General features: G+C 38.7%; 1 protein-coding gene across 5 annotated transcripts in view; it reads left to right on the top strand.

Moving 5' to 3' along the window:
* WDFY3 (WD repeat and FYVE domain containing 3) overlaps positions 1-17,614 on the top strand; it is a 193,373-nt gene that overhangs the window by 151,686 nt on the left and 24,073 nt on the right. For 4 of the 5 annotated variants that reach the window (XM_064510310.1, XM_064510307.1, XM_064510312.1 and 1 more), the window contains 13 exons: positions 305-465; positions 1,123-1,352; positions 2,215-2,324; positions 3,213-3,395; positions 5,516-5,673; positions 7,091-7,168; positions 8,188-8,415; positions 9,979-10,032; positions 12,291-12,459; positions 12,707-12,870; positions 16,374-16,522; positions 16,795-16,915; positions 17,277-17,362. In XM_064510310.1, coding sequence (XP_064366380.1) covers positions 305-465; positions 1,123-1,352; positions 2,215-2,324; positions 3,213-3,395; positions 5,516-5,673; positions 7,091-7,168; positions 8,188-8,415; positions 9,979-10,032; positions 12,291-12,459; positions 12,707-12,870; positions 16,374-16,522; positions 16,795-16,915; positions 17,277-17,362 — 1,891 coding nt within the window. The remainder of the gene's footprint in view (positions 1-304; positions 466-1,122; positions 1,353-2,214; positions 2,325-3,212; positions 3,396-5,515; positions 5,674-7,090; positions 7,169-8,187; positions 8,416-9,978; positions 10,033-12,290; positions 12,460-12,706; positions 12,871-16,373; positions 16,523-16,794; positions 16,916-17,276; positions 17,363-17,614) is intronic. The other variant, XM_064510311.1, reaches the window with a different exon arrangement.

Below are 17,614 nucleotides of genomic sequence, written 5' to 3'. Positions count from 1 at the left end.
ATCGGGCTGTAATTCTATGGCAGTGGGAGTGTGTGTTAAGCCACTCAAAATATTTTCCAGTGGTGCTGTGGGTATCTAGTTGTTTTTCTGGTGTTGGACTTTTGACTGTCTGTTTCAGATATCACTTACCATCAAAGTTCAGTGCAGGTAAACCACAAGGTTTTAGCTTTTTGTTTTCTGTTTCATTTAGACGAGTCTTTGCTTGTCTTTAACAGAAGTCTAGAAAGCATAGATTAATGTGTATGTACTTATGTGTATGTGATTTTTCGATAAATGAAGAAAAACTCATTTTACTGTTTTCTAGGTGAAGATGCGTCTCTGCCTATAACAAGTGGAGGAAGCTATCAAGTGCTGGTGAACAACGTGTTTTATTTTACGCAGCGCGTGGTAGATAAGCTTTGGCAGGGCATGTTCAACAAAGAATCCAAACTCCTTGTGGACTTCATAATCCAGCTCATCGCACAGGTAACATTCTCCTATTAACCTGATTGCGAAAACATTGTCACAGGTTGCATTAAAATCCATTGAGTAATCTCACTAAAGAAGCTGCATAATATTTGGGTGAGGCATTGCAGTTCCCTTTTGCATGGTAATTGTACACGCTGGGGACCAGTTAAACATTATAACTTTTAAAATGCTAGGGGCCCATCTTAGGTCAGCATAGAAGTACACTGTTCCTCCCCAGGCTTTTCCTCTTGCTTTTTTACTGAACTTCCCTAGCACGTCTTGTCAGCGTGGTGGATCTATGCTTTAATATGGGACAGATGAGTTAAAACTGCTTTCAGATTAGATTATTTTTCAGAAAACCCCAGGAATAAACCACCAAATTTGCCTCAAATGATTTTTTGGGGATGCTCGCTCATCCTCTTTTGTTGGAGATTGTTGAAGACTTTTGCTGTTAGAAATAAAGAAAATGTTAATAAACTGACCTTATAGAAGTTACAGTTTTAAGTGTATCATATCACATATTAATGTCATTTCTGCCCTCGAAATTGGTAGAGTTTATGCAATTTTGGTAAAATAAAGATTTTGAAAAATCAGCGTGGGTCAGTTCATGGGAGATTATCTGCCATTAAAATGATTTTCTGCTTTTATCTGATCATGTTTTGTACTTTCCATCAGTCAAAAAGAAGATCTCAGGGATTATCGCTGGATGCCATTTATCACTGCCTGAATAGGACCATCTTGTATCAGTTCTCAAGGGCACACAAAACTGTTCCCCAGCAAGTTGCTCTCCTTGATTCCCTAAGGGTCCTTACTGTGAACAGAAACTTAATTTTGGGGCCTGGGAATCATGATCAAGAGTTCATCAGCTGCCTAGCTCACTGCTTGATTAATCTGCACGTGGGAAGGTAAATATCTCAGTTCATTCCAGAAAAAGTGCTGTAAATTATTAAGATCACCTGTTCCCTCTCAGCTCTAACTCTCACCTTGCAAATCAGTCAGCAAGTTCTGGGAAACTGCATAACTTTCAAGCCAGTGAAATACAAGCAAGCTAAAGCGGTTCATTTTGAGACAAAAATGGGTTTGAAAAGTGTAGGCTTAGAGAACATAGTCTTATTTCCTTTTACAGAGGTATTAAAATACTGGCATATGAGCGCTTATTTATCAGTTCTGTTATTAAGCTTTAGTAGTGTAAAACATTCTCAAAAGAGAAAGCAACATCAATGCTAAGTAGTTAATCAAAGAGACCTGTCTGTTACGAGGGAAAAAGACTAGATGTACTGTCTATCGAATCATTTATTATATATTTGCAATATTAGGATTTGGAGGTATAGAACTGAATTAGAACAGTTGGGCATTAAATCAGATGCCTATGGCAAATGCTGTACACATCCACTTCTCTGCAGTGTTACAAATGCCTGCCTGGCACTTTCATTTTTCTTTCAAAAAAGATGTACCTCTTGAGTTTTATCCAAAGACACTGGAGTAGCATCATCAGCAGAAATCCTTATGTTCTCCATTTATGGCCTCAACCATTTTGTGTTTCTTCAAATATTACTGTCTTCCTCCAGCAACACCAGTGTCCACGACACATCCTTTTTCCTACACCTTCAGTTCAGTTTGTGACTAGATCGTCAGAATTCAAGTGGACAGAACTCAAGATATATTGCTGTAGCAGCATGCATTAATCTTCATGACACTGTCACAGAGAATGAAATGATTTCGTTTATATTTGTTTCTGGTTGTTGTTAAAGCATTGTGTGTTTGTAGCAACGTAGATGGGTTTGGATTGGAAGCAGAAGCCAGGATGACAACATGGCACATAATGATCCCCTCTGATATAGAACCAGATGGAGTTTACAATCAAGACGTCAGTGAAGGTAATGTAATCTAAGAATGGTGAAGCCACGGATGTCTGCTAATGCCACTTACTTATTGTCACTGCTCTTTTACCCCAAGTATTCTTCGGGCTGGGGTAGAGCAGTATAGAAGAAAAGCTGCTATGTGTGTGCTTATATATGTGTATAAAAACAAAAAAAAGACACTTCTTAGAAATACTGAAAGAGACATATCCAGGGTGAATTATTATACTGTCAAAATAGCAAGAGTTCTTCATTCCTTTCTAGACATATACCAGAATTAGAAATATTAATTTATATGCACAGAGTTGAATGCAGTAGATATGGATCATTTTAAGTGTGCACCACGCTTCTGTATCAGCTGGATCTTGCCTGAGCACAGGTAAAAGATAATTGGTATAAGCTGTAAAATTATTATTAAGTAAAAACATCAGGATCTTTCAGTCTCAGGATAATTTATCAATCTGACTGTGGAAGAAACTTATTTTTTACCTGTTTATGTATATGTTTAATATTTATGCATGTGTGTGTTTATACACACACAGAAATTACACATGAATATTTCTATATATGTAGAGAATGGTATGTGTGAATAGAGACATATGTCTGTAAGATATTTTAGATTTTCACTTTGTTTATATATACAGGAATGTGGAAGAAAAATCGTAACTAATCAGAGCTAGTGCTTCAGATTCATAGAGAATATTTGCCAAAAATAACTGCTAGATGCTTTCTAAAGCATCTAGCATACATAAATAGCAGAAAGGGCACACAAGGGCATTTCAGAAGTCATGCAAGGGGAAGTGTGGAGAATGTAATTGTGTAAATCATACAGTTCACTACTGTAAAAATACAAATTATATAAACACCTAAGAGAACTTGCTGTTTGTGATTTTGTTACCTTTGCAGGTCGCCAGCTTCTTTTAAAAGCCATAAACAGAGTGTGGACAGAGTTGATTCACAGTAAAAAACAGGTTTTAGAAGAGGTTTTCAAAGTGACGCTCCCTGTCAATGATCGTGGCCAAGTGGATATAACTGTCGCAAGACCTTTTATTGAAGAAGCAAGTTTAAAGTGTTGGCAAAATCATTTGGGTAAGTATAACTGAGAAGTTATCTCCCCTGAATGGTAGGTTTCCCTGAACTGAACCCCATGCATTGGATGTTTTAATATGAGCTTAGCTTTTGTGTTGTTCCTGCTGTGTTTATAAATACTTTAAACTGTTACCATACATCACCTCTGATTCAAAAACTGTTCCATGTATCGGATATAATTACACTCTGTTATGCACAGGGGCTTTATTCAACACTTTCACTGGTCTCAATTTCGTGTGTGTGTGCGCGTGTGTGTGAGAGAGAGAGAGAGAACGAACAAACGAGAACGAGAGAGAATGAACATGCACCAAATAGTGCATTGTGGATGACAGCGATGGAGGACCAGTTTGTTTAGCATCTTTCCATTAACAGTTGGGTTGGGGTGACCTGTGTTACCTTTCTCAGGACTGAATTCACCAGGGAGAGGTGAGAACCCCTCATGAGCCTGTCTGAGTACAGCCAATAATGCCAGGTGGGGTGATACAACTGGAAATGTGCAACTGTGCAGCCCTTTTTTTTTTTTTTTTTTTTTTTAGCAGCAGTGATATTGTGACATCTCCTTCTTGGTTGAAAAATCTATTCAATGTAAGCAGCAGCTTTGCAGAAAAGGTCCTGGTGGACAAGAACTTAGGCAAGAATCAGCAGAGTGCTCTTACAGCGGAGGCCACCAACTGCTGTTGGGCTAAGTTAAAAAGAGTTTAGACAGTAGGTCCTAAAAATTCATCTAAGAAGCCATGGCCATGACTCCTTAGACAGTTGAATGGGTCTAAAGTAGTTGAGGTTTATCCAGATGTATAGAAAACATTTTTGGAAACTTGGAGTTCTTTTTTTGTGGTCTTTGAATTTCTAGATGTGATTTGTCCCTAGCTGACTTTTTCTCAGGTTTCTATTATCTTGCTATTAGTTGGTATCTTTGAAGAAATGTGTTCAGTAGAGTGATGAATCTTTGGAGAATTTAGTGCAATAAGAATTAGTGGTTTTAAAAGAAGAAAAAGAAAGCTCAGAGGAGGAGCGAATTAGAAAAATGGTGAGGAATGTGGGCAGGGTGGACTAGTTAGTAGAGCAGAGGTTTGAGAAGAAGGAAGGATAGTAGAGGACACGTACAGTAGAATAAAATATCCCCTTCCTCAAGCCAAGTGTTAGAAGGAGGCAAGCAGAGGCCAAGAAGGCTCGTTAGGAAGCATTACATCTCTGTGTATTTAAGGATAGAAGCTGAGTTTAAGATGATCACAATTGTGCAGCTTTCTGCAAAGTCACGGAAGTCGGACTGAACGTTAAGTGCTGCTGTGCACATTTCTAACACGTAGTCATAATAGCCTACAAAAAGACTCCAGCTGCTGCAGGCAGGTGATTGCTTTAGTTGCCAAGCTTGCCGTTAAAGTTGAAAAAGCCACATAACTTATAAATCAAATTTAACTGATATACAGTATGATCCATGGATTAGTATGATCCATAGAGAGAACCTTAAACCGTTGAGAGATTTGAACTATTTTTTACTTCAGTTTTTAAGTAAGCACCCAGTCTTGTGGACTTGACTTGGACGAGTGTATGTGCACAAGAAGGTGCAGTGGGCCCACCCAACTTTCTGCTCAGAATAGTGTACTTTTGCTGCCAGACTGGGTAGTGGGGTCCTGTTGCAACTCTGTCTTTTTGGGAGGAGAGAGGGAGGGTTGGCTGAATTTGTTTTTGCTAGTACGCATTGTTTATAATGCAAATGAGGCAAGTTCTGCTATCTCTCTTTTGAGGAAAAAAACTATTTTTTTCAGACACTGTCTCCCTTCTTTGAAATACTTACTCTTTCTTTAAGAGATATGATCCAGCAAAATTAAACATTGTTATACTTCCAGTGTATCTATTTATCATCTGTGCAGATGAGGAAAGAATTCACAGTTCATGGATCCTGTTTTTGATAGCAAATTTGTTTCTCATGCTTAATTTCAAAATGCGTGAAATTCCCAGATTTCGTCTGTGAATCCTTCCTCACACAAGCGAGGCATGAATGTTGATATGAATGTGAATGCTGTTGGGTGCTGTTAAAAATTTTAGAGATATGGAGAAGATTATTTAAAAACCAGTAACAATGATGACAAATCCCACAACATTTACTCTTTGGTTTTCAGCCCATGAGAAGAAATGCATCAGTAGAGGAGAGGCTTTGGTTCCAAGCACACAGTCCAAACTTTCACGAGTCAGCAGTGGGTTTGGCCTCTCCAAACTAACTGGTTCCAGGAGAAACCGAAAGGAGAGTGGGCTCAACAAACACAATCTGTCTACACAGGTAATTTCTATCAATTAATAAAACACAATCTAAACTTCAGTAGTGTATGTTGAGAGTTTATAGTAAATGTCCCAGTGTAAAGAATCTTTCAGAATATGAGAACATGGTATCTTTAGTTTGATTTTCCCCTTTTCTAACACCTGGATTTGGGTACTCCTGCTTCCGTGCATCCTAATCCAGAAGACACTTAACCCTTGGCTTAACATTACAGATATGGGTAAGCTGTTTGTGGTCGGCGAGACTGCTCAGCTGCTTTTTGTTTCATATATGCTTTGCTGCTTTGCTAGACTATGTGTTAAATTGTATTTGCCCCACTCTAAAATGGGACCTGCATGACAAGTGCTTGTACGTTTTCCCCTCCTGCCCCTGAGATTACGTGGTTTAGGAAAGTTGTGAAGCATCCTTATAGGAACACTGTATGTATACTGACAAAACCCATGCTGCTTTGCACAATTTTTTTGTACTAAAGAGTAGAGTTCAGCAAAAGGTTATACGTGTCATAGTGGAACTGGACAAAGGAAAGAAAAGATGAGAAGTTAGACCAGGGCAGCACAGCAGTGGGAGAGCCAAGTGCTCTCACTGGGACAGTACCTGGTGAGGCATCACAAGGAGTATAAAATATTTGGGATATTGAAAACAAAGGAAAAAGGAGAGATCTGAAAGTTTTGGAAGGGTGAGTTCTTGTAATAGTTAGCACTTGTAACGGTTAGGAGTCTTTGGGTTGTGAGGGGCAGGCTGTATTCCTGCCACCACGAAGCGTCTAACTTCTGTTGGCTTAATTGGGAGTTATTTGTGTCCTGTGTAAGTGGGGAAAAATGAGTTGTCAGTTCACTTACTAATCTGAAAATTATTCAGTGGCATTTGTTAAATAATGAATTAGTGATCTCAGTCCTTTTCATGGTGAACAGTGTACACGTTAAAAAGAAAACAAACCCACAAACTGAGTTTACAGGAACCTTTGCTGACTATGCCAGTAGAAGGGACAAGAGTGAAAAGACAGAATGCAATACAAAATGAGGAGTGCTGTGTGTCTTGAGGATTTTTATCAAATTAGGCAGCATCCACAAACTATTATTTGAAAGGAAACAGGGAAAAGCAGTAATATCTGCTGTTTGGTACCTATCTGTTTGGGATGTTCAGAACTATTAGTAATATACTTGGAATATTTTCCAAGTATTTGATAGTCTCTCTTAAAGCACATCCCTATACACGGATTTACTGCAATTTTTTTTTTAAACTTAAAATAATACCATTGCATACAATTGTTTGAAATAATTTGGGTTTTTCGGGGGAGGGGGTGTTAAGAAACTATTCTGTGTGAGCAAGTTAGCAAGGTGATTTCTTTGTAGGTTTTTTATTCAAACAAACTGTGCATTTATAAAGTGGCATTATGTTTATCCTCTTATCTTTGTATTAGGAAATTTCCCAGTGGATGTTTACTCACATTGCAGTGGTTCGGGACCTCGTAGATATGCAGTATAAGGAATACCAGGAGGTATGCTTTAGAGAATTACCTGAAGCTAGTATTTTGAAACTGATATTTTGACGTGTTAGGTTGTATGTATCCTTTTTTCTCAGTATGTAAAATACAAGCATTTCATCAGTCACTTCCTAGTATGTTTAGATACACTTGTTATTTTTAAGGGTTTCTTAATGCAATCAAACAAATGAGAAAAACTAATTTTGACTTGGTTGCAGTTGGTTGCCCTTGTAGCAGTATTATGTAAGTTGAACTTTTTTTTTTCCCCCCCCCAAGAAGCTTAAATAGCCCTTAGATTAAAAAAGGCGGGAGAGAGATGAGCTGGAATATACTGTCTATCTAAAACATCGCACAAAAGCATAAAAGAATGCTAGGAGAAACATTGTGTGCAAACACTACTTTTATAATAACACAGACGAGACTTTATGGTACCTTTCTTTAATCATGTAGTGATAAAAAGTAGCCGCTATGCGCCATCTAGAAAGAAACCATTGCACCTTGCATTTTCTTCCAAGCATCCAAGAAATCCTTTGGTTCAAATTAGTTGCTGATCTGTATGCTATCAATCTGGGAAATCAGCTGCCCAGAGGAACAAATGTTTGAAAGTCACTAGCAAAACAAAAACAACAAAAAACCCACTTTGCTTCATTTAATTGCTTCTTGCTTCTGTCTGAACATAGGCAGGGAAGACATCCAAAAATAATTGTAATTTTTTTGTTCATAAAACCTTTTTCAAAATTAATTAATGTTATATTTCTTTCACATTTGCAATTTACAGAGAGCTTTAATTAAAAATAAAGCAAAAGCAGAACTGCAATTTTTTATTTAAAAATTTTTTTTTTAGAAAATTACAACATGAACCCTGCTTTTATTGTAGCTGAGACTGGAAATCTAATTGAAGGATACTAGAAAATGCTACTAGAATTTCAGGTTATTACACAGTTTTCTGCAGTGTTGTGAAAATTACTCTGTTCATGTCAGACACAGGCTTAAAACGTCTTTCTTAACACACATGCGAATGTCTTTGTATTCAGCGTCAGCAGAATGCATTAAAATATGTGACGGAAGAGTGGTCTCAAATTGAATACGAGTTGCTGCGAGAGCGAGGCCTATGGGGTCCTCCCATTGGCTCCCATCTTGACAAGTGGATGCTGGAGATGACCGAGGGTCCCTGTAGGATGAGGAAGAAGATGGTGCGAAATGACATGTTTTACGTTCAGTATCCATACATGCCTGAAGCTGAGCAAGAGACAAATTTGCTGGTAAGTATTCACGATTTTGTGATGAGTAATTTTATGTTCTAAAATTTGTACTGCTTTTTAATTTCTTTTAAGAAGTATACTTTATTCTGTAGGTGTTATCTGTCTGCAAGTCTTACATGACTAGTAAGTTCCAGTCATTCTTCCTAGTATATTTACAGGAGGGGCTGAACCGTGACAGCTCACAACTAAGTGAAATTGGAAACTAGCAATCTTGACAAATAACTGTAAGCTAAAAAGTGCCATAATGATAGGAAGTTTCAGTCTGAGTTCTTGGCCTTGGGCTAGATAACACTTTTAAACAGCGATCTGAAAGAAAGCTAAAAACAGATCATGTTTGTAGTCAACATAAACGTGTAAATAATGAATAGTTCAGTTTTATGTAGTGACATGAATAGTTTAAAAATCTGGTTCCACTCCAAAAAAAAAAAAAATTGTTATGACTGAATATTGACTCACTCATCCAAAGTTCAAACATGTAGCCCATATTTAGACAATAAGAGACTTTATCCTGGAAGAAAAATAGCATACTTTCATTCTGGAAAAGACTTAAGTGAAAAATGGGTCAAATCAACAGTTAGCCGAGTGCCTATTGGCATCAGGCGGTGTCAAGAGGTTTAGTGGATTTTTGGGATGGATGTGCGGGGAGCTGTCAACCACTGGTGCTAGTACAGCTGCTAGCATTCTGGATCCAGCTCAAAAGAAATGTTCCTAGATTAGTATGAATTTAGAGAAGTCAGAAATAATTAGAAGGCTGGAAAACAAGCTTAAAAATGAGACTCAAGAATGTAAGTATTTTTAGCTTATCAGAGAAGTAATGTAATCAGACTTATTTGTACAGGGCTCTTTAGCGGCACATGTGCCGGTATGCAAGACCTTGTGGCTGAAATTATTAAATGGGCAAAGTCCACTTTGCTAAGAGTTACTCCCAAAGAAATACAGTGCTAATTGATCCCTGAAACAAGCTGCTAAGGCCTCTGGTAGATTCTTCATCGGCAGGAATTTTTAAACCGAGGGTTGCTTGTCTCCCAGCAGAGGTAACATATAATTCCATCATGGCTTTTGGACGTGGAGGTATTCGTTTCGCAGCCGTCCAGTGGTCTGTGGGAGGATATCCGATGCTAAATGGTGTGCTCCCACCTTTCTGCAACTGGTGGTCCAGAATTCATTCAGTCCTTGCTGCTGTGAGGCAAACTGTGCCAGATTGCTTGTCTCTAGCTCTGTTTTAAAGCTGGCTGGCTATCACCCCAGCACTAACTTTATATAGCACTGTATTTTTGAAGCAGTATGTGAAGATTTAGCCAATATTGTTGTTGTTAGCACTAAATTGCTGAGAGACTTGGAGCAGTGTGACTTACCCCAGAAACCTGAAAATGGAGCAAAATGGATATCCCGCTCTTTTAATGTCAGAACCATACAACCAGGTTTAGACCATTAGGCATAATTTTGTGCTTGTAATCTGATACACTAGTTTTAATGACAGTTAAATTCACACAAAGTGGAGAACATACATTCTTCTCAAAAATGTTCTTTTTCTGATGTTTATACTTAATGCCCTGTTTTCAGTCCGACTTCCCAAGTAAACTTCCTGAGACACCCGATGATACCATTCCTCAAAAGGTAAAGAAACAAATACACTGGCTGAAAGAATTTAAAATGAATAAACCTTCCCTCCCCCCCACCCTGCATGTTAGGCAATCTTAACAAGGCTTCTACGACTGGCTTTCAACTTGCTCTTTCAGTAAATATTTCCAGGACTAAAGGTTTTTCAGTATTCACACTAGAAGATGTCACTGTGCCCTCTTCGACCTTCACTTAATAAAACTTTCCGTAGCTCTTACCTTCTTCGCTGCACACTAACAGGCTGTGTTGGGCTGTGCTGTCACTGTTCTCACTGTGAAAAGTGTGTTGGCTTGGGATCTCAACTAATGATCTGTGAAACATGTTTAGTAATGGGCAACATGGTCATTGGAAGCACTTATTAGGAAAATAAGTGTTTATTCCTAATAGAAGGTCTGAAGAACAGTTTTTTCTTTTCCTTTTATATGGGTTATAATTGGCTGCCACAGGCCTGTTTTTGTTAGAGGCAAGATTAATTTTCTCTCTCCTGATTCCTCTCCTTGTTTTCATTATTAAGAAACAGTGGGGCCAAATGTAGTAAACATGTTTCAAAATATGAATCCTACCTTGAAAATAACAAAAACTTGTTCCCAACTGGTGCTCCACAGGCCCTTGAGTGTTATTGTATTTCTGTATTAAATTACATTCACAGTCTTGCCCATCACTAAGTACAGTGTGCAATATGCGTTCACTTATTTTGTATTACATATGATGGTAAAATAATACGCGTAAATGAAAGTGGCTGTTATGTGAAATATCCAGTGTAATTGTTACAGATTTCCTTTATTCATGTTAGCAGTGCTAGCTTGGATTTTTCTTTGTAGGCTACTCACTGGTTGTTTCTACAAATGTGTTAAATGTCATTTAAGTAGCATTTGTGTGGTGCTAAGGGGTGAAGGCACAGAGTCAAGCATAAATCAGAAAACCAGATATGTCACCTCGTATCTTCAGTTCTTCGGGCAGCTAATTTGACCTGAACTAATAAATCTCCATGTTGCTAGTATTAACCTCTTAATCTTCCAGTGCATCCATTCATAACAAAGCTAATGTGCTTTTATGGGTCATTTAGTTTCCCAGTTCATAAAGATTAACCAATAAATGAAATTTTTTGTATATTTTCAGTAATTACTGCAGAAGTGCACAAGGGAATATCTTAATTAAAATGGCAAGTGATAGGCTGCAGTTCAGCATATTGTACAACATTGAACTAGATTTATAATATTTCACAGTTATCCCAATCCAATTACAAATTTCATGGGGAATAATGTTACAAAATAAAGAAATTTTCTGTGATGGAGAGCTGAACAGATTTACAGCCTGAGCTTTCTAGAGCGTTGGAGGTGGGGTAAGCAGAAGGCAGAGAAGAAAACCTTCAACTTACGCGCAAGATCTTTTTTTTCTTCTTCTTCTTCCTATCCATCTGAATCAGTTTGTTTTAATTTAGGAAGGAGTCTTGGCTCGTTCGTTACCTCTTTTATCTCCCCCTTTATCTTCAGTGATTATCCTGACATACTTATTGCCCTCATTTAGTTTTTACTTCTTTTTCTAATGCGGTCTCCATAATGAAATGAGGAAGATAAGAATTAACCTGCTAAAAACATAATGAAATGTATCATAATCCATTGTGGTTACTCAAAGGTGCAAACGATGCTCAGGGAATTTCTTTGGTCAAATGGATCCTCTTGTGCCATTCTCCTGCCAGCAGAAGTCTTCAGAGTTTTTATTAAAGAAACAAAATACTGAATGAAGAATTTCTGAGGCTTAAAGCCAGGTCTTGGCTCCTATTTGATTTCAGTTGGTATCAACTTCCATATATATTTACCTTTCCTTGAGTCAAAATTTTATTTAAACTATTGCCCAGCAAAATAGTTCAGCTGGCTAAGGAATACGCTGCATATGCTGCAGGGAGTGATGAAAGTTTATAAAATGACCATCGGATCTATTAATCTTAAGCACAGCTATCCTAGCCCTTTTGTGACAATTCATAATGTGCTGGCCACATTTATTTCCCATCTTAGGTTCCCATTCCCCAACCCAGTCATTACTTCAGTGGCTGTATAGTTCCCTTGCAAATTAGATTATATATTGGGTCTTCTACTGAAGAGTCACTCTGTCTGTCTGTCTGTTTTGGTGTATGACTGAGCACACGCAGAACTCAGGGTGGGCATGCACTGTGCTGCACGCAGTAGTCTTGAAACGCTTTGATTGAAGGGAATAAGGAGTTGACTGACTAAGCACTGTGTTCAATTATTTCCAAGAAACCTGCTCGTTACCGAAGGGCCATAAGTTATGACAGCAAAGAGTACTACATGCGCCTCGCCTCCGGAAATCCTGCGGTCTTCCAGGACGCTATAGAAGAGAACACAGTGGGTGAAACTGCTCAGCAGGAGCCTGAACATGGGGAGGACACTATTGCGAGAGTCAAAGGTTGGATCATTGTCCTGTCTCGCTGTTTTTTTTAAACTTACATGCATAGACACCTTCTCATATGTTTGCCGTTAGTGTTAAGGTGGATATAAGGATCCTGCAGGACTCTGTTTTTCTATGTTAGCATTGGATCAGTAATTCTGAGGTTCAAAAGGTTTTGCAAGCTGAATCTTCCTCAGGTTTTTTATTTAAATCTGGCAAATGTCTTTTTATTTAAAGCTTTATTAACTTTGTTCTCCTTTTCCAGGCCTAGTAAAGCCTCCTCTGAAGAGATCTCGCTCTGCTCCTGATGGGGGAGATGAGGAGAACCAGGAACAGTTGCAGGATCAAATCGTTGAGGGGAGCTCAATTGATGAGGAAGAGAAAACCGACAATACAACTTTGCTTCGACTTCTCGAAGAAGGAGAGAAGGTACTGTGTACTTCAAACAAACTGAACACTTACTGTATTGGAATTTCTGTGTTAAATATAGCAAGCACAAATAAATATCCTGAAGACCTTCCCTCTTCTACAGCTGAATCTGCTTACTATTCCATCGACTTCTCCCTGTACCATCCTCATAAACCAAATATGTATTCTGGTTCGAAGAGGTCCCGTGCTGAAAACCCTGTACTAAAAGCATTCTTCTTCCTTCCCTCTGACTGCTAGAGAAAGAAAAAATCTGTCCTGGAACCAAAACTACATGCTATCTCATGCTTGGATTGTTATACTGTCAACAGAAAATAAATATTGAAAATAAAGGTACTGAATTTGACAGTGTACCAGAAAATACATGTGTAATCAAAGCTGAGTGGACTAAATATGCTCAAGGAGCATGAGCTGTGTTCACTTTAGCAAAGATGCATGCGTACAAAAAAAAACAAAAAAAAACCAAAAAAAACCCAACCCCCCCCCCCCCCCCCAAAAAAAAAAAAAACCCACAAAGGCAGTTTGGTGTGAGAGGAAGTACTTTTAGATGACATTATGTGGTCTCACGTACCTGCAGTTAGTTCATATAATATGAAAATAAAAAAATTGATAGTGATTGCAAGACAGAAAATGGGGATATTTGGAATTTTCTAGATTTGTTATTAAATATCTTGTTAGCATGCTTATCTTATAAGTTGAATGAGTTTTGCAGTTGACAAATTTGTTTTAATAATGGAAAAAAAAAATACATTCAGACTGGCCTGTCTAATATTAGGTTTTCTTTCACTTGGATTGTATTCTCTTGTGCTTGAGCCCAGATTCCGGGAGAAATACAGATTAAGGGATTGTGCTTGCAGTATCTGACCGCCACTAGTTTTAACCAATTTGGACATAAGGCCTAGAGGTCTCAGATACGTCCGTGTATATTTTGTGGAAATCAGCATTTGGAGGGAGACGTAAACCGCTGTCCCACTGAAGGAAAGGCTAAAGCATGAACTCTACTGTTATCAAGGCCTGTACAATGTTACTTGGCCAGCCAGCATATATACTCTGGGCAGTCACTTTGGAGCCAGATACAGTATGTGCTGCTTTTTGCCTAATTGCCACTAGGGTCTGTTAGAAGGAAATGTGGGTCCCAAGGTCGGGTTGCCTTAGTTTCACTGATCATGAAACACTTCTTGCTTGCTGCTGAGTATTGCCTCGACACAAGCTGTTGTTTTAGCAGCTGCAGACCTTTCCGAGAAGATGGTTCTTGTGTTAAACTGGTGCATGCACTTATCACCAGAGCTGTGTGTTTTGACCCATGCTGTGCCTGTTCGGTGACAACCGAACGGTGGCAAAATAATTTGGAGATGATGATTGCTTCTATATAGTGATGTGTAGGGGGTCTGAATGTGAATGCCTGAATGTACGTGCTGTCTGTTCCAGCTGCCCTGAACGTGATGTGGGCTAGCAGTTCTGCATTTGCTAAGTCTAGAGCTCACGACTGCCTCTCCATCAGGTGCTGCTTGAGATGCTTTGGCAAACATGGTTATGACTTTGAACATGTTGATTGTAGTGACATAAACTAAAAGTCTGTGAGTGAGGTTGTGGAGACCAGAGTGAAATGTATATTGTGAATAACTGCACTCTTAAAAATCGAGGTCCTCTGCTGAAACTCCTGAGTAAACACTTTACTTGATACTCGCAACTGAGTGTCAAAATCCTCAGCCTAGGCATACAGCAAGGTTTTCCTCTTCCTTTCTGCCAGCCGTCAGCAGCGCGTCCTGCTTGCTCTGGTATGTGAGGTGTAATGCAGAGGTCTGTAAGCTTTGCACAAGAAAGGAGCATTCGGTCACCAAGATGCATGCTGAGTCTTTTGGTTACTGATTTATAATGACTTGCTTGTACCCAACTGCATTCACCTGCATACATTTGAACTCTGATTCAGCAATAACTCTTAATTCCTAAACTGTTAAACGAAATGCTGAACACACACGTTAGGTATACTACAGAATTAAAATTAAGACTTGAGCAAGGACTTTGCTAAATTAGGGCTGTGCTGCATATACTACATCAGGATTGACAGTGTCACATCCAGCTGGACTTCTCCATCTTCTGCTTCATCCTTTCTTAAGAACTTCTTTAAGATTAATTCTTTAAGAAATTCTTTCAGAAATTCTTTAAGAATTTTGAAGAAATGCTTTCTTAAGAAAGGATCAGTGAGATAGATCAGTGGAGCTGCAGTGGCATTCTTCACTGCAGGTAGATTTTGCCTGGATCACACGGTGTGTAGTAGCTTTTGCATCTGCAAGGCATCCTCTATGACTGTTCTCCTGAAATGTCAACGATGGTAGAAGTATCCTTGTAGCCTGGTAGAACTGGAGCTGGCACGTGGGCTGAATGGCCACAAGAAAAAATAATGGACATCAGTAATGGATATCAGTATATCAGTATGTCTGTTACTGAGTGAGACAAGGTGTTTTAAATAATGCTTTATAAAGATAGGTAAGCTATTAAACATACTTTCAACACTTACTAAATGTCTTAACTGTACAAATACTGGAATTCCCTGTTGCTACTAGAGTGTTATTGCATAGCATATCACATTATCACAGTGAGTCTTCATTTTATAATTTAGAGAGATGATTGACAACTTGGAAGGCAGAGGCTTACTAGACAGTTGAGCATTTTTTGTAATGTAAAAATATCTTTATTAAAGATATGCAGCATAAGTTAGCTTAGAGCTCTCTGTATGATTTCAGCACATCTTGCACTTAGTGTTCAGCTTTAAAGTGGGAAGGACACACCCCAAAAATTTAGGACTTGTGTGTAACACACTGTGTTGCGTTAGAATACCTTTCAGCTGAAGGCCATAGCACAGTATCGCTGGGTTTTTTGACTGGAATTGAAATCTGTCATCTGTGTAGTTAAACTGGGGACGCGCATTTGCTTTTCATAGAAATATTTAGATTCTTGGGTTAAGGATCAAAGGCCTGTTGTAGTTACATGGTGCTTTTTTGTCTGCTGCTAGCGGTCTAAGTAGCTCCTCTTCTTAAATGCAGTGCCCTCTGATGCCTCTGCCAGGGTGGGGCTACAGTTGGCATAAGCGTCTTAGGAAAGCTGAGGCAAGTAGTAGTCGGTTCTTCCGATATGTTTTCTTGATTACTTTAAAAAGACAGAGAGTGAGAGCCACTGGTTAGGTTAGTACTAATGACAGATATCTGCTGTCTTAGTTTGTGGACTTCCCCATTAAGTAGTTAGATGTATTGTCTTTGGAAAGGAAGTAGGGGAAAGAGGAGAAGTGGATAAATTGGTAGATATATAAATCCATTATACAGAGGAGGCTTTATTTAACTCTCTTCCCAGTCACTAATCCCAAGTGTTACGTATATCTCTGATTAGGGGGAAAACAGCATAGAAATGCTGTGTCTACAAGAAATAAAATACTGTCAAGGAGTCCTTCCAATGAAGCAACAGTCTGTGCTCATTAAGCTGCTTTTACTAAGTGCCTGCTTTTATTTCAGATTCAGCATATGTACCGCTGTGCTCGAGTTCAGGGCCTTGACACCAGCGAAGGGCTGCTTCTCTTTGGGAAAGAGCACTTCTACGTGATTGATGGATTTACAATGACAGCCACCAGGGAAATACGGGATATTGAGACATTGCCTCCAAAGTGAGTGGACTAATAAAGAGTTTCAGCAGTCTTTAACAGCTGGACAAGAAGTATTTAACAAGAAGTTTGAAGGATAAACTTCAAAATAATGTCAGATTCAGAAAGATCTCAGGAGCGGTTTCCTCTGTAGTCCCGATTTGCTAAGTGTGGTATGGTATATTGTGAAAATAAGCTGTTTCTATAACTGCAGTCTCATCCAGATTAAAAAGATAATTTTTTTGGTGTATCCTTTTGCAATCACTTTTCTCTTTCCTGTTTTTACTCATTTGCAGGATGCATGAGCCTATCATACCCAGGGGAGCAAGGCAAGGTCCAAGTCAACTCAAAAGAACATGCAGCATTTTTGCATATGAGGATATCAAGGAAGTACATAAAAGGAGATATCTGTTGCAGGTAACTGGTCACTATATTTGGATTGAGGGGCCACCTTTTGGATTTGTTGATAATGCCATCATTTATAAAAAATAAATAAATTGGTATCTGATCAGTATTTGGAAAGTGAAGCTATTTGTTGTGATGCTTCAGTCAGGTATCTGTGTTTGAATGTTTGGCTTACCGTGGTTTAGGCTATTGGGTGAATTCGTGAATTTTCTTGTTCTGAAGGTAAAACAGCTGGCAGCACTAAGTAGAGGCTGCTCCACAGTAATTTGGTGTCATGTGTCGCTGAGTATGACTAAACTGGTCTAATTCTGATCTTCAGAGGTGACAAGCAAATGCGTTAGTGTTGACATCTGTTTATCTTCTTCATTTTCAGCCAATTGCAATTGAAGTTTTCTCAGGAGATGGACGGAACTATCTTCTAGCTTTCCAGAAAGGGGTTAGAAATAAAGTTTATCAAAGGTATTGTAAAATAAGTCAAATTAGAGCAACTTAATCTGAATATTTGTTAATATTGATGTTGAGCCATATATAAGCCTATAGTGTTCTGACAGCAACAAGCAGATTGAATGATTGGTGCTGGACAGTGGATAACCTGATAACAAACTTTTTTGCTGCATGGAAGAACCACTAGGGAAAGGCACTGCATGTGCACAAAACCTGCTGCATGCACTCAGTATGAGATACAACAGTCTGAATGTGGGTTTAGTGAGA

The sequence above is a fragment of the Dromaius novaehollandiae genome, chromosome 4 (genome assembly GCF_036370855.1).
Source record: "Dromaius novaehollandiae isolate bDroNov1 chromosome 4, bDroNov1.hap1, whole genome shotgun sequence".
Lineage (NCBI taxonomy): Eukaryota > Metazoa > Chordata > Aves > Casuariiformes > Dromaiidae > Dromaius > Dromaius novaehollandiae.
Note: the sequence above shows the minus strand (reverse complement) of the source record. Positions and strands in the feature narration are given on the sequence as shown.